The 25642-nt window shown below is 47.4% G+C and overlaps 1 protein-coding gene across 6 annotated transcripts in view; it reads right to left on the bottom strand.

The window, feature by feature from the left end:
* The window catches only part of LOC144152021 (uncharacterized), a 27261-nt gene extending 1619 nt beyond the window's left edge, over positions 1 to 25642 (bottom strand). The window contains exons 1-13 of one of the 6 annotated variants that reach the window (XM_077683210.1): positions 25413 to 25642; positions 25207 to 25330; positions 25014 to 25079; positions 21803 to 21877; positions 21394 to 21462; positions 13025 to 13120; positions 11119 to 11214; positions 9665 to 9739; positions 8454 to 8522; positions 4865 to 4984; positions 3365 to 3463; positions 2126 to 2245; positions 177 to 260 (exon numbers count right to left, since the gene is read on the bottom strand). In XM_077683210.1, coding sequence (XP_077539336.1) covers positions 177 to 260; positions 2126 to 2245; positions 3365 to 3463; positions 4865 to 4984; positions 8454 to 8522; positions 9665 to 9739; positions 11119 to 11214; positions 13025 to 13120; positions 21394 to 21462; positions 21803 to 21877; positions 25014 to 25079; positions 25207 to 25330; positions 25413 to 25554 — 1235 coding nt within the window. In that variant the 5' untranslated portion in view covers positions 25555 to 25642. Of the gene's footprint in view, positions 1 to 176; positions 261 to 2125; positions 2246 to 3364; positions 3464 to 4864; positions 4985 to 8453; positions 8523 to 9664; positions 9740 to 9988; positions 10073 to 11118; positions 11215 to 13024; positions 13121 to 21393; positions 21463 to 21802; positions 21878 to 25013; positions 25080 to 25206; positions 25331 to 25412 lie in introns of all 6 variants that reach the window. The other 5 variants (XM_077683209.1, XM_077683212.1, XM_077683213.1 and 2 more) reach the window with 5 other exon arrangements.

Here is a 25642-nt window from a genome sequence, read left to right as displayed (position 1 = left end):
TTCTAACTCTCGTAGTTTGAAACATGTTCACCGACACGTCCCAACTTATACGCTGTCTCTCCACAGTTTGCTGAGAAACGTATAATAGGGTGCAAATGTGTGGGAATATTTCCACATGAGCACATGCTTGGCGCTCTGCGCTGGTCACTTCTGGGGTGAGTGGGGATGGCATTCACCTTGGCTGCTTTGCTTGGGGCTCCTCTGCTGGACTGGGACCAGCTTCCTGTGCTCCTTCCACTACGGTCTCGGCAATGGCAACCCTTTTGCAAAAGAATGGACAAGAAGAGGGGGTCAGGTGTTCCCATCTCGACACACTGCGCACTTCACAATTCCACAGCACCACAACAGGGACTGCGGAAACAGTGCACAACTTTGTTTCAGTTTCAACAAATACACCAAGTCTAAGTGAACTGAATATAACTAGGCTAGACCATAAATGGAGAGATGCAGAAAGGGCAACAATGCCCCGGGCCCTTTCCCGCCCATTGCTGTCACCAGGCAGTTTGCATGAATTGGACGACACACTGTCAGACACAAATGTGTAATCGAGAGGATTGCAAGCTTCCGATTCAAAATAACTGCACCTCTCATAGCAACAAAGTACAATAACATACAGCTACGGTGTAGCTGATTGCAGTTTGACTCCAAAATGCTGTAACAATGCCTTAGTAAGCCAAGTTTAGCCAGATGGCCACGGAACGGCGATACACCGTGACGTACATCCGCTCGATGGACTTGTAGGACCTAGCAGAGCACACGTCACGGCACACCGGTTATGCTTGCCCCTGTCATAATGCGGACACTGACCAACATCTTCATCACTCCATCATTATCACAATAAGTGTCAACGTGACATACAGCTCTCAAACGTTTTACAAAAACGGTGAGTTGGATAAGGTGAAATGATGTTGCGGGATGAACAGGTCCTAAAATATTTTCTGCTAGGCCAAAAGCGTCTTGGAAGCATCACTGGATGGGCACGCAGAGCAGGCAGAATTTACAATCGGGGGGAACTTTAGACTTTATCAGAAACCAAACTCTTTGAACAACACCTTTCTTTGTTGGCGTGCTGCCTACACTGTGCTTTAAAGACTTCTCTCCTCCCAGTATCAGCTGTTTGCTCAACCTAGGAAATTTTCAGCTTCTGCGGGTCATTGCAAACACGTTTATTATCCAACTTCTGCCACATTCTTACGCAGAGATAGTGAACATTCCCAATGTGCTCCGTGAAATTGTAGACCGACAAACACTCAGTTGAGTCTGGCGAGTCTTGCTTGGCTTGCGCGACTGTGATGGTATTGGTGGCTAGGACTCGGGATTAACGTCACACATACGAGACAGGCGCTTGAGACCGACGCATTACATGAAGACGGACATTTATCGAGACGAGACGCGCTAACGGTATGACAGTATGCTACAGCTACAAATAGACTGCTACATTAAAGTCAATCCTACACGCACCAAGCTCTGTAAGTGCGTAAAGAAATCAACAGTTCAAACGTCCATTTGAAGAGACACCCGTGATAAATAAAACGTCTCACTTGATAGGGCGCACTCAATGATAAGGTGTTAGCCTGTCCCAGTTCTCGGAGATTGTCGGTAGATCGGCAGGGGGCACGACGTTACACAGTCTATTCCGGCGATTCAATGCGCGGTCGACACAGGTAAGGCGCGGATGGCACCGCAGCCTCGCTGGTTTTCAGGGCGTCCTGACGACGGCCTCGGTGGAGCACGGCTACCGCGCCTTGTAGGTAGCCCTCATAACCGTGTTCTTCCGAATCATCCACTGTCACCCAGACACTCTCTCCTCTCCTTTCTGCTCGGGCTATTCTGCCCGTTGCGACACCTAGGCGGCACATACCCCAACCGGGTGATTGTCCAATTTAAACAGTTGCTCTTCGTCGTCGAGGCCCTTTCGATGCGCGCACCACCACTATCCTCTATCTCGTCACAGCGACGCTGTAGCGCAGCACAGACGACCCAATATTTCAAACAAACCACGGCTGCCGGCTGCCACCGTGGGCCCTCCAAACACAAATGCAAACGAGACCTCCAGTGGCAATGATGACACTGGGCCAGAGGTACCCCATGAGCAAACCAGATAGCCAATAGGCGCACCAGTCACCTCATGCTTCGCCTTCCACGGGGTGTGGCCTTGGCTGCAGGCTGCGGCTTAGAGACGGGGGAATTTGTGGGGGCCAAGGCCACCGGCTCTGCGCTCGCCTTCTTCGGGGTATCCTGGCTGCTGCAGAGAGAGAGAGAGAAAAGGGAATGAGAAACGACTTACCACTGTCACACAACTTAACAAGGTTCGAGAAGTCTACTGTAGAGGCTCTTGAATACCTTTGTTCACATCAAAGTTTCTCAACAGTAATTTGGTAAAAGCTGGCTGTGCCACTGTAACCTACAACTTTGTAATAGGTTCAAATGTGTAGGGATCCTGGCACCACTGCACGATCGCTGGGTTCGGTACCGTCACACGGCTGTTTCCCCTCTCTTCCCCAAGGGCCAGCTCGCCCTTACGTAGGGACGAGCCAAAGCTTTCCACTTGCTGCACAAGTGCAGGCACCAGGTGCGACTGCCGCACGATCAAACACTCACGCAGCGTCCACTCCGCCCTGGTTCATGGTTAACCTAACCTCACTGGCCCATTTTGGATGGGACTCGGACCCTCTCTCACCGGGACGTGCAACGTGCTCCACACAGGAGACCCTCCCTGAAGGTATGCGATGCTTTCTCTACCATCCAACCACACCTCTGTTGCACCGGTGAAAGCCCGCCAGCCGCCGTGGCTGCTGGCTCGTGTCTTAGGATGCTCCTTTTGTCCCGACGCTTACCTATACGCCATACCTAACACTTGGCGATTACGCAGTGCGGTACGCGCCTGTGAGCAAACAGACCACGCCTCTCTTGTTGCTGCGGGCCGGTCTGGCCAGTGTGGCGATGCACACGCTCACATGCACGCCGCTGCCCAGATTCTGCCCACTGCTGAACCCTGTGGCCAGCGTGGCGACGATACGTTCGCTTGCACATTGCACACACCGTCCTTTTCACCTAAGGGAAAGTACAAACTGCAACCGGGGGGGGGGCTGGCGTGGCATAAACATCCGCCTTCGTTCCAGCTGCCTTATAGAGGCGGTGTTGAGGGTGCGCAGCGGTGTTCCAGTCAGGCAAGCATGCCTAGCTGGCTCGGGACCATGGTGGTTCCCCGCAGAGTGCATGCAGTGCTTTGTAATGCATGGATTATACATACTGTGAGCTAGATGCCACAAAAGATACTATTTCTTCCAATGTTCTGCACTGCCTTTGGGCAGCTGCTGGACAAACTTCTCAGCGCCTGCGCAAGGGGCAAACACCCGCTTACCTGGGCTGCTTGGCCTTGGGTTCTTTCTTTGGACTCTGACTGGAAGCCAGAGCAGTAGCGCCTTCTTTTTCTTCCGGTATGGTTTCGGCAACAGTAAACCTTTTTTGTAGAAGAAAAAGAAAATCCAGCTGTTACAATAATTCTGCAGTACACTGATAGCAGGTTAAGGCCAAAATCGAAGTGGCTGGGCTTCGCCAGTTGCAGGAACAGCTATTTTGGACAGCAGCACGGTCACATGCGTGCTAGCTACCTGGCTTGCAGCACGTGACGTGCCATACCTGTGATACCATGCGACTTGCAAGCGAGGATGCCAGAGCACAGACCCTCACTGGCACCCCCTATCACAGAGGAACTTCCCTTCCCCACCAAGCAGCTGGGCAAGCAAGCAGAGCCCCCCGGCTCTCCTGTGAGCAACGGCCGAGTTGTTGGCACATTACAGTTGAACCTCATTATAAGAGACATGGATGTAAGAGACAAATGGGTATAAGAGACACCATTGAGCCACATGGTTGGCTGCCCTATCTTTCCCATTAAATTGGCCTCTTTTATAACAGACATCGGATGTGGAAGATTGGTTATAAGGGTCAAGTCATTCTTGAACTTTAATCAATAATCTCGCTTGTAACAGACACTTTAACTTTAGATGCAGTGCCACCAGTCACTAATTACAGTTGCTTCCATTTGGAAACACAGGTGGACGACAGACGCCTGCAGTCGCTATTTATTATAACTTCAGCAAACACAAAGTGGTTCAGTCAGCTATGAAATGACGATGAGAAGCCCTGACAATGGAAATGCAACTTACAGAAGTGATTGAAGCCCACTGCCATCTATTGCATCGAGCGCGATCGCATATGCGGGCTCTCCCACTCGCGTAGCTCCCAATCAAGAAGCATCGCAGATGTTGGGTCCTGCAAGCGTAATGAATAGCCTGAGCACACAGCAGAAGAAGCTGTGCTCTCTGACTATTCATCAGGCTTGTGAACTCAACATCTACGATTCATCTTCCACAAACAAGGAAAGGAAAAGAAGCTTGTAGAATCGGTTGTAGAAAACTAAATACAGTCATGAAGCAAACAAAGATTCAGAACTGTTTCATAAATTTTCAGGGCCAACATAAATTAGAATGAATCTTTTGAAACATGCTGTAGCGTTCTTTTGAGCTTATTTTAGTCATACGATGCCAACATTGAACTAGGATCTGATTAGTAAGTGAAAACATGGTTCCCTGCTTATAAGAGACATCTCATATAAGAGACAGAAACTGCTCCCCGGTATGTGTCTCTTACAAAGGGGTTCAACTGTATCTGTATTTACTCGACATGAAAGCCACCACTTTGGATTCCGCCAAGGGGCTAGTAGTACAGCTTGGTAGTTTTTACTCTCGCGTAGCTAGTCAGGATCCCCCGTTATCCCACACGCTAGACCACAAAATAGAGGCTCCCAATCGGTCATGGCAAGACAGGGCCCACACATCTGAAGTGAGTGTGCGTGTAACACCTGGTGCTGCGCCGTCCCCGTGGTGTAGCCTTGGCTCCTGTAGTCTGCGGCTTCGAGACCTGAGGAGGCACTGTGGGCACCACACCCGATGGCTCTGTATTCGTCGCCTGGCTGCTGCTACTGCAAAGCAACAGGGAGGGGCAGGGAAGGGAAACCGTCAACGCAGCTAACTACTCTGTCACTGAACTACCACATTACCGATGACGACACCTGCACATGTTCCAAAACGTGTTATGCATTGCTTTATTATCCTGTCGGGCAAAGTCAAGAGTTCCGAGATGTTGGCTACGATGTCCCCTCACGTTTGACACGTATTTTCACAAACTGAAAAGCTGGAACCCTTTTAGTGCTGCGCTATTTGCCTTCATTTGAGCACTGATAACACTCCGCACATCAACACTCAACACTTACTCTGTGCATGTGGTCAGCATGATCCAGCATGTTATCAATGACCAGATTTTGTTCCAAATACGTGCGGCCTTTTGCTTCACAGACCAAGGTTCTGTGACTCAGACCCTCTCTGGCTTTCTGTGTTTCAAGCATCTTTTGCATCACAAATGAAATCCTCCAATAAGCAACCACTTCGGGCCGATAGCACTGCTCGATCAGTGCCACAAATGAGATTTCTGGCGATGCCGTCGATCGTGCCCACGTGATTCGTGCAGCTGGGAGCGCTGTGCAGAGCCAACGGTGTATGGCGTTTCTACCGCCCAATGGCCACGTGCCACCCCATGTGCACCAGTGATGACCGCATACTGCAAAAACACTCCTTGACGGCAAGGTTAGCTTCCATGCAATAAATGGCAGCGAATGTTGCGCCTCCACTGTCTTGTGTGTCTTATTAATCTTCGTCTGACTTCTGCGCTGTCATTTCTCGTTTAGCTGCGGAAAATAGACTATCGCTGCTTAGCCTACCGTACCAACCTCTCAAACCTGTCTGTTTCAATTTTTGCCAACAAGTTCTTTGCTAACACAGCCCCCCCACCCTCCATCAATGGTACACACCTGACCTCCCTCCCTTAACCTGCACTACATTGTGATCCATTGTGCTCCCAACAAATCGCGGACTGCCAAAAACAAGTCACAAAACTAGCAACACCCGAGCTACAAGAAATAATGCTGCGTTTCCAGGCATTAACATTTCACAGTTTTCAGGCTCACGTATAAGTGTGCAAAGCTTTGTTCTTCTATGCCAGCTTTATGGGAATTAACAAGAGTGAGAGTGCGCAGGCTACGGAAGTTGCAAAAAACTCCGATCCGAGAAGCATGCATTCTTAGTTGGCAAGGGCATCTGTCCATACAGTATCCATTCAAACGCAATGACAACTAGGCAGAATGCAGTTTGAAAGTTACCGTGGGTCGTGGGCCATAACAGCCCTTCTACAGCGTTTGTTCTGCCCTCCCTGTGCTTTCAGGCGAATCCTTATTGGCCTTGCCGCAGCAATGTGCCCTGCCAGTTAGTTGCCTTAGCAGGCGTGCTTAGAATCAGTCTTTGTAGCACCGCGTCCATCACATGGGAAGAGCATTCACCATTTTTTCACAAATAGGAACGGAGTTTACCTTCTTAGTCTTCAAGCCAGCCACCCGCTAGGCAGTAATTCAAGGGCATCTTGAAGTGTGGAGATAACCCTGTATAGAGGGCACTGCAGTTTGTGTGGCCTCGTTGCTGCCATGTACCGTCGCACATTATCTTCCCTCTCTGTCAGCATTATTACATTTCTCCATGCAAAACAACACGCGTCTTTTTAGTTTTTTTTTTTTTTTTTTTTCCCAGTTCTGCTGAAGCCCTTTGTAATTCATCGGTCTTTAGCAGAGAGAGCACACGGAGTGTCACGGCCACTTGTTCCCATCTGCTACCGCATGCGCAGTGACCGGCATTCCCAAACAGGCGCCACTTGCCTTGTACAGGGCACAAACAACTCATGCCGTTCACGCAGTACACTTCCAGTCACATGCCACAAAACACACAGCGTCTGGCCCAGCAATGGGCCTAAACAGCGCCGACAAACTTCCTGCCGCCGGAGCTTTACGCCTTGGCCTACATCGTGCTTCCCTCTGCCGAGTCCGGTATTTGCCGAGGATGCCGAGTCCGGTATTTGCAGATACGAAAATCTTGCTTAGCATGGCTCTCCATTGTGGGGAAGTCACGAAAAATGTACAACGAAGGCAGTGGGGTGCTGGACTCAGAGCACACTTCACGTCAGCGACGCAGCTGCTGTGTGGCCGATAGTGTCTCTGAATGGCAGCATGCAATCTAAAAGTCTGGTTTGGTTAAATTGCTGAGAAGATGCAACAGGTTCCCGTTTTTTTTTTGTTTTTGTTTTTCCAGAGCGAAGCCTTACTAAATTGCTAAAAAGGCGTGGCAGTACTGCTGTATTTTTCTTTCTTTTATTTGAAGGGAAGCTTCCTATGCCTCGCTGATGGCGTTGACGTCCAAGTAAAACACACTGCAGAAAAGCCAACTTCACACAATGGGCTGCACAAGGGGCACATCAATCGTACACCACGTAACAATGGCATGTCTTTGCACACCTAACGGACCTTTAGTAATATGCAAAATACAGTTTGGCAGCAGATGGTTAGCAATGATGATGATAAAATACATTCCCTATAAGCAGGGCTGGACTATGGCTTTGGGCTTTCATGGTGTGGGGTTGGACGTTGGCTTTGGACTTCGGCCGAGTCAAAGTGGACTTTGGCTTTGGACCTTGGCAGTTTGGATTTTGGACTTTGGGAGAATCAATTTTGTACTCTGGCTTTGACTCAGGTTTCATAGGAGAGAGCTCCGCATCTTAAACCACCTTTCTTTCAAGAGAGGGGCTTTGACATTTTTTTTTTATCACTGTACTGGGCGACTGATGGGCACGACATTTAAAGAAGCTGAACAACTGTCCTCTGACCTGCCCAACAATTGCTGTGGTGGGCAACACTGCTTCTTCGATGAGCAAGCATGAAGTACCACCAGTATTGCATCAACGATTCTAACTGGTTTTCATGTTACCAGCAGTAATTCTAACGCATTTTTCACACTCTGTCTCTGTCAACACGCGATTAGTTTGTTTTCTTGGCATGTAAATGTCAAAAAATAAAATAAAATAAAATAATTGAAAAAAAAAAAAAGAAAAAAAAGTCAGCCAAAACAGACTTTTTGGTCCAATAATGCAGCATATGATATTAATGGTCTGCTCAGCCCCTTCTACTGGTATCACTCGCGCAATCCCTGCTAACTACTTTGGCTAGGTGGTGAAATTGCGCTCGCTGTTCCATGCGATTCAAGGTGCCACAGTTTACAGCGTTTTGAGTGTATCAGTGCAAGTACCATGGAGTGCCCTATAAACCTAGTTTTCAGGATCAACAATAATCCTGTAGAGCGTGCGCTAACAAACCAGGCCTGTGGCATTGGCTTCCTCGGTACCAAGTTTGCCCGCTTGGAAACATTTGTTTTGTATCATTTGCTAGCATGCAAGACAGAACTAACGCCGCACATACAGTGCAGCCTTCTGCAACAAGCAATGTACACGCTTCTGCTGGACACACAAGTGACGCTGCCCATCATGGGAATGTCACAAAGTGCCATGAGCTCACTCACTTGGCCTGTGAAAACGTGACCACCTCGTTTGCAGATTGCGTCGCAGCAGCACTTTCGTCACGGCCAAACCTGTAACGGATGAATGAATGAATGCTCGACTCTTTCCAACAACCCGACAATGAGACTGTTGCCCAGCACAGGCAGCGGCCAAATCACTACAGCGTAGACTGCTTATAACGTATGTTGTGGGAGCCGCAAAAATCCGCACTATAAGCGACACCGAGCTATAACGAAAACATGCGCAAATCCAACCACATCGTAGCCTACCTCTCAAGTCATCCTATATTTATCATTACTGGCGTCGGCACTGGCCATGAAGTGGTGCACGCAGCTCCAGCCACCACTTCTAACCACTCGCTGAAATGCAGCACGAGGTGCAAGCGAAGATGCTCATGCAAGAAAAGAGCTGGTAATCTGGGCGAAAAGTGGAATATAAAATGCTATCCACGTTGCCTGTGAGAGCACCGATAAAAAAATACCGCGGTGGTAAGCCTAAACATCTCTGGTGCAGCCAGCCGGTTGTTTGGAGCGCTTCGAATCTCCCGCCATTAGGTGCACGTCTCCCCATTGGTGCAAGTCATCAGGCTCCTCTCATTGCCACACAAAGAGGCCACCGTGAGTGTAGAATCGTTGACACGAGCATAAGAAAAAAAACGCACGCGTAACGCCGACGTGCACGGATCGTGTGCAAGAACGGGCCATGCGGTTCACGCTTAATAGCAACAACTTGCCGCTCGCAGATGGGGAGGGGGGTCGCTATCTTCCAAAGTGCATCAAGCAAGGACGGTTGTGGTGTGGTTGTGGTTATCACGTACGCGCGAACTAAAGGGTGCCAATTTTTTTCTTGTGTGTCCAAGTTAGAGGAGAACAAGGGGTGTGCGCTGCATCAGAGGGCTGATTTTATCCTTTTTTTTTCTTTTGCTACCCTAAAACGATACCCCAGCTGCTACGGTAGATCAGCAGACCTGCTGAAAAACTGCACTATAAACGGTATTGTGCTTCGGCCAACCACAGTCTAAGCGGTATGCTTATGCACTGAGTTCTATGGGAGACAAACCGGTAGTCACAAACGTTATATCCGGTCCCCCACTATAAGCGGTTACTTTATAAATGGTCTACACTGTATTACCACCATGCAGCAAGCAATTTGGTGCAAGGAGGTGCAGAAAACAATGCAGGCACACTGGTACTTAAGACGACGGCCTACGCACCAGTAGGACAGCAAAGGGATGCGAGGCAGGGCAATGTGCGGCTGCCAACTGGGGCCCACAGGTACCGGGTGGCTGCTGTGGTTGCCCCACAACGACAGCATGCGCATGCAAGAAAATCCGTTCGAAAAGCATAAGCAGTCCTCCCCAGATGCAAGACAACACTGCAAGCTGGCACCATAGCATAGATATGTCAGCTATGCCTCACACCACTTCCATGTGCACCACACTCAAACAAAGGCCGTGCGCATATGCATGCAATGAGAGGCTGTGGGCTAAGCAATAGAGCGAGTGCAACACCAATGCCATGAAGGAAGAAAATACCACCTCTGACTGCGCCTACGTCCAGCACTGTTGCCCACCGTAGGCTGCACAGGTTCCGGCTGCATCTTGGCAATGGGTTTCTGCGGTCTGTGGTTTGGGAACATTTCCAGCAGCTCTCACGTTGGCAAGCAAGACACCAAACCAAACGGGCCTTTCACAAGCAACCACAACACTGCAGCTGCCTTTTAGTGACTTGTCGGGCACCACAAGGAAGTGTATTGCATTCCTTGCATATTACTGGCGTTACAGGTATAGCGAATGGTGGCGTTCATATTCAACTTTTGCAAACTAATGAATTTTGAACGAGGCTAAAAACTGTAACAAAGGCTGTACAATAAGCACTCTAACAACAGCATAAGTAGCTTATTATAGCATGAGGTGATAAATGAGGACTGGTTCTCAATATGAGCAAAGGCGCCTTTGTCTTTTTTCCCTGAACTCCTCGTCGTCTGACTGCGACTCAATCGTGCCACCTGCACGTGCTGTTGCGGCAACGGAGCAAGAATTAAGGTGGTGAATCGCCACCAAAGGGTCTTTTAACAGCCAGATTCCTCAGAAAGTGCACTGCAGGAATCTTGTCTCGCCCACCCACGGGAGGGCACGTCAGCGCCATGCCCAACACCGTAACTTTGTTGGGAAGCCCGAGCGAGCGCTGTTTCGCCTTCACAAAAAATCCTGCTCCATGGCTAACACGCTATCCCGTTACCTTGCAGCAATGGATCCCCCTCCAGGCCTTTTCTTGTTCTGCATACCAGAACTGGATTACATAACCTCACCAGTCGTGAGCGTAAGTTGCTGACAAAAATATTCACATACAGTTGTTCGGTGCACCCACCTTGCCTGGCCCCAGCACCCGCAGTAAGAAATAAATGGACTTTTAAAAATGCTAAAATTGAAAGCACAGCAAGCAAACTGTTTAGCTGTATTTTACAAAGCATACTGTATCAGCTGGCATCAGCACCACACAAGGACGTAACTTCACCTCATGGCACAGCCAAAACACCCTTGTGGGCAGCCTATATGAAAGAGCAGAAGGACACTGGCACACAGCTGGTTTCCTGAACGGGAGAACCACAGCTTGCCCACACGCACAATAAAGCATTAATGACAACATTTCGCGCGTTGTTACGTACATGGCTTTGGTCTGCGACAGCTTGCTAGATGAAGCGCTGCTGGGTTCATTCACTGCAGGAGCAACAGTGCTTGCATCAACTTTCACAGGGGAGGTGCTGTAAAAAGAACACGCATTTTAGACAGTCTCCCATAATATGCATATGGGCTCATATTTAGCACAACAGTAGAACAGACATAGTAGCAAGCTTTGTTTCTAAGCCAGGCATGTGTGTCCAGAACTGAGGCGCTCTTGCGAAAGACCACCCCCTCAAACCTTACACAGATGCAAATGACACCACCATGCTCCACAAGCTTTCGCCAGAAACCCATGCAGACTGAGAACTCCAACCAGTGCCACCGTTAAAGGAGCCATGAAGAGAAAATGCAAGTTGGTTTTATTCGAAAGATTTCGTGTTTTATAGTGCCCCCAGCGCTTGTCCGGATACAAACGGTGCTTTATTCACTGAGAAATTAAACAATTTAGGTTAAAATTTTGATTTTCCCGCTCAATCGTGCGTTTTCGTGGCCCCAAATGACATCACAGGAACCGACCGCTCTGCAGCCTAGAGTACCTTCATTCACGCATCCGCCGTACAGGGTAGAGACACACGTATACGCTGGCGCCGCCTTTTTCGGTTGCTCGCTCGCCGCCGAAGCAAGTCATTGTGTCAAAACCGCGCTAAAAGTATCGCCGCAACGCGGTTTACTGAAGAAGTTTGAATCATATTGTCTGTTTCGCGTTGCTAGGTCTCGTGGGAAACGAAAAGAATAACGCGTTGAGCCCGTTGGCCCAATTGCGGCGGCACGGGACCGTTCAAAGGTTGTCTCCACCCTGTACAGCGGTGTTGGTTTGTTCCCGCGTTCCTTTACGTTCCGTAACCTAGATGGCGCCACCATACCGTGGCAAGCGTTTGGTTTGTTTTTGCCGCATTTAAACCTGGCTTGTTTTTGTTCTGGGAGAAAATATTCGTTCCCTGAAACAGTGCTCGCTCGACAAATGGGGTCACGTAAGACGCCGTTGCTTACGTCAATCGGCCAGTGTCGTCTGAGACAACCCCAAGCACCGTAGTGCTGTGCAGCTAAACCAAAGCATGCTGTGCGCAGTACGAACAGCAGAACGCATCAGTACTTCTATGTTTACATATGCTTTCGTAACTTATACTGTTTGTCCCATCATTCTTATTGCTTTGTAAAGAATGTGCCCTAAATTTAAGCGCAAATCGCTCGTTCGTCTAGTTTGTAAGCTCTACCTAATTTGCGTCTGCTTCTGCCAGCCTCCGCCAATCGCAGAGCTTAGCTCATGTGACATCACAGGTTCTGTTGCGGGAAATGAGCTGGTGGGTCGCATGACCATTCCCGTTTTTCCTAATTATGTAGCTTATTTGAGCGAAGTTTACGTTAAAAGTGGTGTCAGTATGATTCTAACGAGACAATCTTTTGAATGAACCAAACTTGTGTTTTCTCTTCATGGCTCCTTTAATTTTCGTTTCTTTCCAGCGCCAGGGAGGGAAGCCAACGACACCAAAGCACACTTTCCCCCGCTGCTGCTCCAGCCTGCTGTACCCAGCCTCAACCAAAAGTGCCGGACCACTGTGAAGAAAACGGAGGCCCAGCAGCACCATCCGATCTACCACAGTGGAGCAGCAAACAGAACACGGGGACGTCCCTTGCAGCATGTCGCAGCAAGTACCCAGACCAGTGCATTCGCAGGCACCCCGCAGCACAGGGAGGCAGCATGGCAGCATGGCTCAGAACAAGGCATTCCAGCATACACCCATAGCTGCAGAAGTTCCGTCATGCTGCGGGAGCTCTCGTTAGAGTACAGCCACCACCTTGAAGCCACCGGGCACTGTCAACTTTATGTGGCGCTCAAGCTGGCTGGTCACTACACAGAACCCGCCGGCATAGCCACGCTGTGATTCGTACCTCCAATACGAATAAGGAATTTCAGCCAGAAAGCTCTGTGGTGAGCTGTTTGCCACGATCGTGCCGGCAAGACCAGTAGAGTCCTGTGGTGAATTTCTACCGGAAAAATAGATGCAAGCATGAAGTAAGTAAAGAGAGAGGTAACTGGAATACATACAGGCACTGGACATTCAAGGGTTGGCACATCTTAATACATGGGGCTCTGCATTACTCGCAACAGGGGCTACCCATGTATTCCTGTTGTATTGTATGTGTTCCTGCCTCATCGGCTGTTATGATGAGGCAAGCCACTTTTGCAGCCAGCTCCTTGCATATTTCACTGCGCCATATTTTGCATGGCAATGAGGCACTGTGACTTGTCAGTGGTAATCTCTTCCCTTTACCGCACACCTGTGAACCCCGAGCTGATGGGACCATTCTTTCTATCACACCGCTTGGATAGGGTTCCTGTCTGGATTGAGTGTGTGCCTATCTATCCAAATAAGCCTTGTAATGCTGCTACCTGGTTGAAGCCAGTCACACTGGTGGAATATGTCAAACGTCACCAGGTAATATTCTACTGAACGTGCTACTTCTGCCCTTCGTTCTCATTGGTGGCACCTGACCATCAAGTACCCCCAGCATGCTACATTTTCCCAGTAGCATGCTGGGAGAATGCTACTCCACTAGGTGCTGGGAAATTCTGCAGTACCTAGTGACCGGAGCACATGAGGTTTCATCTCCTGAAAGGCTCGTGCCACACGACCGTTAAAGGAGCCATGAAGACAAAACACAAGTTTGGTTCATTCAAAAGACGGCCTCGTTAGAATCATACTGACACCAGTTTTAACGCAAACTTCGCTCAAATAAGCTATATAATTAGGGAAAAAGGGAATGGCCATGCAACCCACTCACTCATTTCCCGCAACAGAACCTATGATGTCATACCAGCCTGCTCTGCGGTTGGCAGAAGCTGGCAAAAGCAAACCCAAATTAGGCTGAGCTTATAAGCTTGCAGAACGAGCTATTTGTGCTTAAATTTAGGGCACATTCTTTTTAAAGACATAAGAATGGTGGGACAAACAGTGGAAGTTACGAAAGTACATGTCGAAGTACCAATGCGTACTGCTGTTGGTACTGCGCACACTATGCTTGGCTTAGCTGCACAGGACTGCGGGGCTTTGGGGTTGTCTCAGACGACACTGGCCGATTGACGCAAGCAACGCTGTCTTACATGACCACATTTGTCGAGCGAGCACTATGTTTCCTGAAACGATTATTTTCTCCCTGAACAAAAACAAGCCAGGTTTAAATACGGTCAAAAACAAACCAAAGGCAGAAAACGGCATGCCACGGTATGGTGGCGTCATCTAGGTTCACTAACGAGTTATCCCAATCGGCAGTAGAGCGGCCGGTTCCTGCGATGTCATTGCAGACGACAAAAACGCACGATTTAGCGGGAAAATCAAAATTTTAACCTAAATTATTAATTTCTCAGTGAATAAAGCATTGTTTGCAGTTGGACAAGCGCTGGGGCACTCTAAAACACGAAATCTTTCGAATAACACAAACTTGTATTTTGTCTTCATGGCTCCTTTAAAACTTTGACATTCAACTACTTGTTGGTTAATATTGTTACGAGGTGAGGATGCGGTAAAAAAATGTATTTACAGTATTTACTCTACAGTAGGAAAGGCTGGGCTGCCACTAACATTCAGAATGTACCACACAAGACCTCGTCGTCTTCTTCCACCAACACCCTTCACTAAACATCCTGTCTTTGATTGCTCAGCAATCCCTCATAAATACATCGTTCGTTGTCCTCTAGTTTTCCCCGTGGCAATATGGACATTTTACTTGTTTACAGATTTACTTTTTTTTTATGAATTAGCAGTGCTCTCAATCCATCAAATGCCATCGTCAATACTTGCCAATGTGTCTGTCCTCACAACCAATATCCCCAAGTTGCAGAGGAACAAACTCCGGGGGCATACGTTTTGAACTTTATCTAATGACATGACGTCTCCCAAGTTGACGTTTCCAGATTTCCCTAGTTACCCAGGTATTCCCTGAGCACTTTTGTAGGTTACAAAACAAGCTCCCACAATGCCACCTGATGCTGTCATACAGAATAAAGAAGACTTCTCTATAAATGTAAAGGAATATTGTAATTTTGTATACAAATCCAACTGAAATAGAAGTAGCAATGTACGAAACAACACAGAAGAAAGCCTAGTAAACCCCATAGTGATTTGAATAGCTTCCAAAAAATTGCAAAACACACTGCAAATAGTGTCAGGTATTTTCTGATATGAATGACAAAGTAGAGCCTTACAAAAGACTTGATATTTTCGAACGCACGATATTTCCATTTACTGATACTAACCTGCCTAATTATGGGGCTTTGTCCCAAGTAACATCTCTTTTTCAAACTGCAAGCCATTCAAGATTATAGAATTCTGTCACTTATCGGTAAAACCAGTGGGTTTAAACTATGTGACAAATGTTTTGCTTATTTTGTTGTTGCAGCCGCAAAAAAAAAAAAAAAAAAAGAAGAATAAAGGAGTGAAGTCTCAAGTTCCAGTGTTGCATTATAGTTATGCGTAAGTTAATCCTTTGCAGAAGACTTTGAGAGACTTGCTAGAACCTGTGTTAACATCAGACTCCAACTCATACTCTTGGCCCTTGTGTCCTGCATGGCTGTGCTTATTTAATCCGTTGGCAGCTTATTGTAGCCACGGTGTTACCACACTCTAGTGCAACAGCTGTGGGAATGTAGTGCAGTAGAGTGGATGGAGAGAGAAACGACTATTATTGTGGGATTGTCAAGGCAAGTAACTGTAGTAGGGTCTGGTGAGTGCATGGAAGATGAACTACATTATCTGTTACTTGAGCCAACATTATTGCAACTTTCCTTTTTTTTAACAAAATTACCGCAAATTTTTCCTGATAGAGGCACATATTCCCAGAGCTTCCTTCAGTTGGTACGCAACCTGCCACGTACACATACTTTCAAAAGGCACATACAGTACAACCTGGCAGAGCCTTGGCAAGCACAGCTAGAGTGAGCGAAAGCAAATGCCACTGGCGCAGCTGTCGGGCGCGCACCACAGTACATGAGTGCAAAGTCTTCAGCAGTGAAACAGCCTTCACCCTCCGAGGGTGAGGAGTCTAACAATGCTAGCAATGACCCAACACGTAAAACTTTGAATTGGAGCCCACATACTTACGCGAGGTAGCTCCGCAATGCAACATAGGGAACGGACATCATTGGGGAAATACCAGGAACACGGTAATCAGCATCAACTCCATGCTGGCATTCAAATTGTAGGGCAAAACAGAACCAGTGGCCAGTTATGTATTGTACTGAGGAGAAAAATTCCTATGTGGAGGTTTAGAAATTTCCCATTTTTAGCTTTTTTTCCCCCCCTGCAGGTTTGTCAAGAATTCGAGCAAAATTCCCTTCGTTTTCTTTTGGCAGCTGATAGGTCTTACGTGGTTTCCTGTTGGGTTTTGAGCATCAGCCAGCGCCCCCTGTGTCTAGTTTATGTAGCGTTCCGGGCGCAAACGCCGTTCATAGAATCACGGTTCTAGCGTGAACAAAATTATTTATCTTCCGCACGGCAGCATTTAACTGCATTTACCGTTTTGTACAAAAAAAACAAAAAAAAAACACTCACTTTGCATGCTAAAGTTTTAAGTTAAAACTGCCCGTATGAAAAAGAACAAAACATGTTGGGAAATGGAGATAATTTTAGCCCAGCACCAGGACTGCTGGCGCCATCTCTCGTTGACAGCACGCGGACTAATACCCCTGTCACACGGCAGATCTAATGACATTTACAGCAAATGTCATTCGCTCTAAATGTCATTAATTCGGCGCTACACGAGAATGCTGAATGACATTCAAGGCGAATGACATTTACCGGCTAACTGAGGTCCCGGACCTCAGTTACACCTCAGTTGGCGGCCGAATGAGTAGCCTCGACAGCAGTAGCGCGTCCCTAGACAGGAAAATTCAGTAACAAACCAAAGAATACTGTTTCTAAAAACTGTCAGTAAACTTATGTTTTCTTTTTTGTATTGTTGTTCTAATAAAAAAAGACTAGCAAGTACTAACAAAAAAGAAAATCTCGTCCCCGGTGCGCGCGCTACCCTAATCCGGATTTTTTGCAGACTTGTCTCAGCTTGTGATGTCTACTGATGTCACCTAAATCGGTGGTTTTCTTGTTTTTATTTAAAAAAATATTCCTTTGTTACGTTTTTTTTTAAATATTACGTGTGAAAACATTCTATATGCACTTGAAATGTAATTTTGCGGTTTCGCGAGCTCGCTAATCGTCACCGCTATCACAATCAAATGACATTTGTTCCGCCGTGTAGACCCGCACGGCCGAGCCGAATGTCATTTACAGCTAATGTCATTCAGTTTGAATGACATTAGATTTGCCGTGTGACAGGGGTATAAGGTGCACCCGAAATGCTTTTTTGTATGCTGCACAGGAATACATGTAAGCAGGCTTAAAGGAGCCATGAAGAGAAAACACAAGTTTGGTTCATTCAAAAGATTGCCTCGTTAGAATCATACTGACACCACTTTTAACATAAACTTCGCTTAAATAAGCTACATAATTAAAGGAGCACTGACACGAAGATTTTATGTTACACTTTTATTGCTTTTATCGATGCTTAATGGCCTGGCGAACCTGAAACAGCACTTCAAATACTTCAGCGCGCGATAGTTATTTATATTGAACAGCCTGAAAATCGTTTGTTTCAAATTCCCGCGCTTTCATCCCGAACGGCGCATATGACAGAATCCCTGACTGACCTCACCGCTTTGTGCGGACATCACCGGCGCCCGCTTGAGAGGGTGTTGCACCCGCTCGCCGCTCGTGGGCCCGCGCGCGTGAAGTGACGTAACGAGTTTTTGACGAGCGCTTCCGCGCACTTCTTTTGGCTTTCCCGGGATGATGTCACGCTGATGTCCATTTGCTGAGTGCCGCTCCACGCGCTGCTCCGTCGGCGCGATAAATGAGATCCAATTAAACTATGTTCTTCGCGTCGCAGGCCACTCATATTTCAGCCAGGGTATTCTGTTGAGTGAAGGAAGCGAACTGTGCAATAATATTAACGCCGAAAATTGGTGTCAGTGCTCCTTTAAGAAAAAAGGGAATGGCCATGCGACCCACTAGCTCATTTCCCGCAACCGAACCTATGATGTCACATGAGACAGCTCTGCGATTGGCGGAGGGCGGCAAAAGCAAACGCAAATTAGGCAGAGTTTATAAGCTTGCTGAATGAGCTATTTGCGCTTAAATTCAGGGCACATTCTTTTTAAAGCCGTAAGAATGGTGGGACAAACAGTGTAAGCTACGAAAGCACATGTAAACATAAAGTACCGATGCGTACTGCTGTTGGTACTGTGCGCACTATGCTTTGTTTAACTGCACAGAACTGCGGGGCTTTGGGGTCGTCTCAGACGATACTGGCCGATTGATTGACGCTACGGTGTCTTACATGACCATATTTGTCGAGCGAGCACTATGTTTCAGGCAACGATTTTCTCTGAGAAGAAAAACAAGTCAGGTTAAAGAAGGTCAAAAACAAACCAAAGGCACAAAACGGCATGCCACGGTATGGTGGCGCCATCCAGGTTGAGTAATGTAAACAAACGCGTGAACACCTCGATACCAGCGCTGCCGTTCAGGGTGGAGACACCCTTCCAACGGTCCCGTGCCGCTGCTATCGGGTCAACGTGCTCAACGCGTCGTTCTTTTCGTTTCCCACGTGACCCAGCAACGAGAAAAAGATAACATGATTCAAACTTCGCCAGTTAACCTCGTTGCGGCGATAATTTTAGCCCGGTTTTGATATAATGACTTGCTTCGGCAGCGAGCGAGCGCCCCAAAATGGCGGTGCCAGCGTATAGTGTCTCCACCTGTACGGCGGACGCGTGAATCAAGGGACCCTAGGCTGCAGCGCGGTCTGTGATGTCATTGCAGACCACAAAGCACACGATTTAGCGCGAAAATCAAACTTTTAACTTAAACTGATTAATTTCAAAGTGAACAAAGCGTCGTTTGCATTCGGACAAGCGTTGGGGGCACTATAAAACATGAAATCTTTCGAATAACACAAACTTGTATTTTGTCTTCATGGCTCCTTTGATAAGCCCTTCAGCTGCTTCGGCTTCACCATTATTAGCTCATTGTCAGGGGGTACTCGTTCCTCTGTGCTCCCTCCTGTTTTATTAACTGGATTGGAAGCAGTCTTTGATGCTTGTGGCTGGCGGGAACACGACTGCGGATATTTTCCCATGAAACTGAAGAATTGCCAAGAGATCCTTTTAAAAGAAAACAAAGTGATAAATGATGCGAGATCCGGTTGCGAGATACGAATTGATGCGAGATACGAATCCTAAAATTCCCTGCATCAGTTAAAGATTCCTTTTTTCCATTTTGGCTAAAATTGCAGCCGAAAATTCCCTGAAAAGGGAAAAATTCCCCGCGTGGAACATCACTGCCGGTGGCACCACTACAGTCTTGTTTCTTGTTGGCCGCTTTTGTAAGCGGCTGCCAATCGCATTAACTGGTCCCTGCAACGTAACACGCAGTACGAGAAAGTGGCTGCTTTGTCGTCCCTTTTCCAGCTGCTACAGTGAAACCTCGATATATCGAACAGCGCGGTGCCCACGAAATAGTTCGATATAACCAGAATTCGATTTATATAATCACGTAGAAAACGCGTCATAAACTGGTACAAATCAATAAATGAACGAATTGTGCAGTAAATACTCACTTGGTGCTTCAAAGTATTTATTCTTTTGGCTTAAAGTACTGCAGCAGAGTAGCCTGGCGTGTTATACACGACTTCCTCAACGCAGTCCAAACGCTCAACAAGCGACATGCCGATGCCTTTTATAGCGCTGCAGTAGTGGTGCGGTAGGGCCACAACCGCTGAAGCCTCGGTCGAAGTCGGGAGCGGGGCACTATCAGCGCTTGGGGGTACAACCTCAGCAGCGTCTTCGTTTGTGCGCTCAGTAGTAACCTCCGCTAGGATCTCCACACCCGTCAACTCCGCCGTCGTACCGGTGCTGTCGTCACCGCCAACTAAGTCATCAATGCACATGCTTCGTGGCTCAGCCCCAACAAAGCGCTCCAGCTGGCCCACGTTTCTTCAAGCTCGCATTCTTCTTTTGCACCGTCTAATTCAGCTTCGGTGCAACCAATGTGCAGCAGTCGGGAACGCCCATCGCGACACCGCTATCCTCGAGGGTACTGCGGGATAGCCCGCCGCCTGTCAACAGAGCGCGAGCGGCCTGGGCAATACCCATTTCATGTCCTTCCCAGTTCGAAATAAAAAATTAAAAATGCATGTGATTCCCCGCGTGATATAGAATGTGTTCGATACGGGCAATAATTCGATATGCCCATGTTCGATATATCGAGGTTTGACTGTATCCTTATTATCTAGTTCCACTGTTCGGAGTCTTCATCAAAACTGGCACAATTGGAATTCCGAAATGGTAACCTTTTCAAGGTATAAAACTTGTTTGCCTTCACAGTCCCATAAAAAGGCAAATTAAAGTGGCTGAAATTTTACAACACATAAATCACCCACCAAGGTACCACTTGGTATGCATTTGTAAATGCTTCAAGACAGCTGTTAGTGAGCTCTGTTGGGCTAAGGGCACCCATGCGAGCATTCCGTCCCCAAATGTGCATTGATGTACCGACCACAGTGACGCTGTCTCCTGTATGCCGTGTGCAATGCGTGTATAATCATGATTTTCATCCATCCTTAGACGTCTTTTCAGGCAATATTTGCTTTCAAACGTGCTATTAAAAATGCAAGTACCTGAAGCTCTCCGTGCCCCCTCAGTATGGTATACAGGGTATTCAGAGTTCCCACTTTTGTTTGCATGTGCGTGCGTATGTTTTGTCCATACGTTTGAGTGTACATTACATGTATTTCGCGATATTTGTTTTCTCCAATATGATGCATCAACTCGAATGTTTAGAACATGAGTGTTTGCAGATGCCTGTACTTTTTCATGGTCCCTCCCTTCGTGCTTGCTAATGTCCCCATCCACAATGTTCATATCTTACTCGTGTAATTCGTGTGCATGCGTGCGGCACTGCACTGTAATTAATGATTCACTGCCCTTCGCAACCGGTATCCCTACTTCAATGTTTCTTTCTTCTGTTTCCACTGCACTACCCAAGCAAGGCCTAGTGCTGTTGGCAGGCACTCCCAAATAAATAAATAATCTGTGCACTGTAAGTGTGAACTCTTTTTCTTTCAATGTCGTATCTTTTATCCTTTCCACGAACCCGTGTATGATAGAGTTTGTTGAGATGTCCCTAGATGTTGAAAGCATCAATTACCTGGCTGCCTGTTTCCCTCGTGCAGCAACCTTCTTCGCTGGCGGCTTTTCAGGGCTTTTGGTTGGAGTGCTGTGGCAGTAACACAAATGAAGCGTTAAGAACTGATGCATCATTTTAGCTTGCTAGGTGGAGTAAAACTTTGTCAACCTGGCACAGATTAAGAAGCCGATTATGCAAAGGCAGGGAGCAAGATAAGAGAACAAGGTGAACTGTCCACTCGACCCCAGTGTTAGCCATTTTATCAAAAAAACTTGACAGGGCCTCGTTAATGTTGGGTGAAGCCAGGGAGGATTTTACAAAGGAGTGCAAACATTGCCCCTTAACGTGAGGTGATCTCATTTCGTGAGGGCCACCCCATGCGACCCTTTGAACACGGTAAATGCAACACTGTCAAAGGTGGACTGCATACCTGTCCATCAGATCGGTGCCGTCGTCCAGACGAGTTGCTGCTGCCATGCTTTCCCGCTTACGCTTCCTGGAACCACTGCGAAAACAGGGACATGATGTAGAACCAATGGCGCAGAAACTTTCAAAGTCAGAACCCAGTGTAAGCCGTTCGAAAAAAAGGGCAAGCAGGTCGGGTCTTGTGTACGCTTGACAAAGCTGTTTACAGGGATGCTAACAAAATAGGAAAACATTCAGGGGCATAGCCAGAAATTTTTTTCAGGGGGGGAGAGGGGGCACACTTGACCGAAAGATGGGAGTGGGGAGGTTTTACATTTTCCTTTTGGAAAGGGTCAAATAATTTTTCTAGTCAGCTATGAAGCAGAGTCGGACATGACTTGGAGATAATCACACGAGCAGCAATTGGCCAAGCGTGTCAGGGGCCTAGTGATTCGTTTCGGAAACATGAAAATCAGGATTTAGCCAGGACCAGCTTTATAGATAGCGCATGCTCCCAGATTCTGCGTGCCAAATTTGTTATTGCTTGTTTGGCTTTCTTTAGTTACTTCCTGCGACACTGCAATTGATCCCCTTTTCACGGTTGTATACGCGTCGTTTGGGCCTGCTATCGTTATTTAATCTTTTTCTCGGCCTGTTCTCAGTCTCCCGATTCACATTGGGGCAAGTACACACCTTCTATGGGATCGATGGTGTAGTCAAAAGCTTTCCAACTTGGAATTGTTACTTGGCTAGGCAACTGAATGTGCACCCACCCCAGTATCGTCTGCAAAAACAGTGCCCACAGCCAGTGGCCCTTTTTTAACGCATTCCATGGCGTTATATCGATTTGATAGCTCGCACACATCCGAAGGAATAGAAACGGCAAAAATATTTGGCGCGTTTTGATCTATGGCATGAACTGGGAATTTAAAAAAAAATACAGTAAGAAGCACTCTGCACGCACTGTTTTATATAGTGCACAAAAAAAATAAAAACAGAAACAGTTGGCGCAGTCAATTCAAAATTAGCTTATTACAACACACAGCACAAATATAAAAGAAAAAAAAACACGTCAGACATTTTATGCACAGTCTTGATTGGCCTTCAGCTTACGTAGAGGCAGTGATTCTTCAAAAAGTACGTGCAGTGAGTGTGATGCAGAGGCCGATTTAGTCAGGAGGCTCAGCAGCAAAACCTCCCAAAAGAAATGCTTTTGCGACAGAATATGCAGAAACAGCTTGTGCATCATACTTTCAGTCGACACAGGGTACAGCTGAGCAAGCCTGGGAGGCGCACAGTAGAGTCAGTTTGGTTTCCCCAGGTTCCCATTGCCTCGGTACGGGGGCAGTGGCTCAAAAAGATATCCCCAAGATAACTGTGCCCCTCACCACAAGCATTCACCGCGGACGGCTGCCAAACCCAGCTTATGGTGAAAACGCCGCAGTAGTTGACAATGCTCGCGTCGACCAGTACTCCATTTGCTGGAAAAACATTGTTTTCCCGAAAGAATGACGCTGCTTCCACACACACAATGGCCCTGTTGTGGCTGCTTTATGCTGATTCGAACCTTCCCTGTGAACGTTTTGGACGTGAATAGATGGGCTTCCCGTCAAAAGGAAGCTCCTCGACGTAAAGTGACAATTGATAAAGTTTCCGCATATTTAAATAAACAAAAACGCTCGAAAATAAGGAATGCCAGTCGAGCAAATGGACACGGTTGCAGTGTGGTTTACCGGTGTACCGTGGCGTATGCATAGCTAAGAAATGGGTCTAGTGAATTCCTTTTGCTGGCCGCTTTTATAGGCAGTGATGGTACAACCGGCATTGATTGGTATTGCCACTACTTGTGCGAGCAATCGTAATCCCCATGGGGAGCGACGCGAAGCTGGTGAGTTTGGGGATTAAACTTAGCCCCACCTGATGGAGTGCGCCGTCCTTACACAGCAATTTTCCAGCGCACTGGCTCCCATTGTTGCCAGCTGCGATGGGCAGGTCACTATCTATAAGGCCGGTCATGGGTGAAACAAGCAGACATGCATCTTCGTCCTGAATTAATAGCCTTTTTGTTATTTTTTGTGCTGGTATAATGTCCCTAGTAAACCCACACTCAGCAGAACACCTTGCTGCACTGCTGCCGAGTGTTGAGCTTGTGGCACGTTTCTTAAATTTCCTTCTATTTCTAGCTGTTAAATCGAACTGACATGGTTTCATAAAATTCCGGTTAAGCAAATACAGAATGCTTATTCTAACCACGGGGGAGGCCAACCAAGCAATGGAATAGCATCAAAAAGACAAAGCACCGCAATAAAGAGAAGTTTTGAAGATGTGGAAGCAACACAAGGTGGGCGGAGCAATGCTTTTCATACAGCAGAAATTATTGAACTGCAGTAGTCAATGAAAGGCGATGTCGGTAGTAAAATAAACATATCAAGGATTAATAGCTGACAGAACGAAATAGTGACATGCTCCGTAATGTTATTACACTTTGAACAACAGTAAAGACAAGGAATGACACGCCAAAGTCCAGGCCACATGTACAGTCGGCAAAAGGCTTGTCTATAACGCTCGAGTGGCGTGCTCCGGACTGCGCGGGAGACACTTAGTGATAACGCCTGGTGTGAGATAGGTAGATGGTGAGCGTGCGCGGCGGCTGTGTCCCTCCTCACTGTGCCCGTCGCCTTGGCTTCCGTACTTTCTTTAACCATAATAAGAACTGCATGCATGCCTGCGCTGCCGGACCGGGAAACAAAAGCGGAGATTACCCGCCTTAGTACGTGCTGTGCGAGTTTTTTGTCTGCATTAGCTAGGGCGCACAGCTGCTCATTGCGTTATCGTTCTGCCAATAGCTGCATAAGCACCGCGTGCACCACTATCCGGTTTCTAGGCTCAGCTTTGCACATCACTGCTGATGGGCTAACGCCATAATACTTAATGCGCTGTGCAAGAGATCACAGACCGATATCTAGTCACTCAAACACCGGCAGCGATGCGTTTTCGGCGATTGTTGTTCGCTGTCTTGCATACAGAAAAAAAATGTCCTGTTTAAATAGTCTGTCTTGCCAGCTTACAAAATGGAGCTACAACATCGCCCTCTCGCCAGATTATAAAATAAAACGACAATATTGCTTTATCTTGCCAGCACCTTTTGTGTCAGGCGATGTAATTTCACCTGCTTAACGCCAAGCAAGCATGTCAAACAAGCAAACGCTCCTTCCCGTCGGAAATGGGCTGCACACCTGTCAAGGGGATCAGCATTGTCCGGACCAGTCGTTGCTGCCATGCTTTTCCGCTTCCTGGGTCCACTGCGACGACAGGAGCGCCATATAAAATAAGCGACGGCCAGTATGACGTAAGTAAGTATGTATGTACAGGCAATTGTACAGGCTTACCTAGTGTCACTAAATAAGGTTTTAGTGACTCTAGGCTTACCCTTTGTCTGCCGCTTCGTCGAGAAATTGGAGCGCCGGCCACAGATCCCACGTCATGTTCTGGTCCTTCTTCGCCTTGACGAACTGGTGTTTTAATGACTTCCACTTTATCACGCATTTTGATTCTGAAAAACAGAACAGGCTGAGTCTGAACACTTCGGCACCGTACTGACGGCGAACAAGACCGACTCTGTTGCGCGCACTCACGCGGGACGCCGAGTTCCGTCGAAATCAGGTTCCAGGCGCTGTTTTTCGCATCCTCGTTGTGAAAGTTGTCATTAAATATGTCGTACAGTTCCGGGTGCCCCTGCACGAGTTTGCACAGCCTGACCGTAAAATCGTCAGACATTGTGTTAATTTTTACCGCACAAAAGGTTCAAATGGTTCAAACTCAAACGACTAAACCACTAAACGACGCAGAATGTGCCGCATTAGCC

Source organism: Haemaphysalis longicornis, unplaced genomic scaffold (assembly GCF_048455015.1).
Source record: "Haemaphysalis longicornis isolate Haplotype H1 unplaced genomic scaffold, Haemaphysalis longicornis Haplotype H1 scaffold_9, whole genome shotgun sequence".
Lineage (NCBI taxonomy): Eukaryota > Metazoa > Arthropoda > Arachnida > Ixodida > Ixodidae > Haemaphysalis > Haemaphysalis longicornis.
This window is presented reverse-complemented; position numbering and strand designations above follow the sequence as displayed.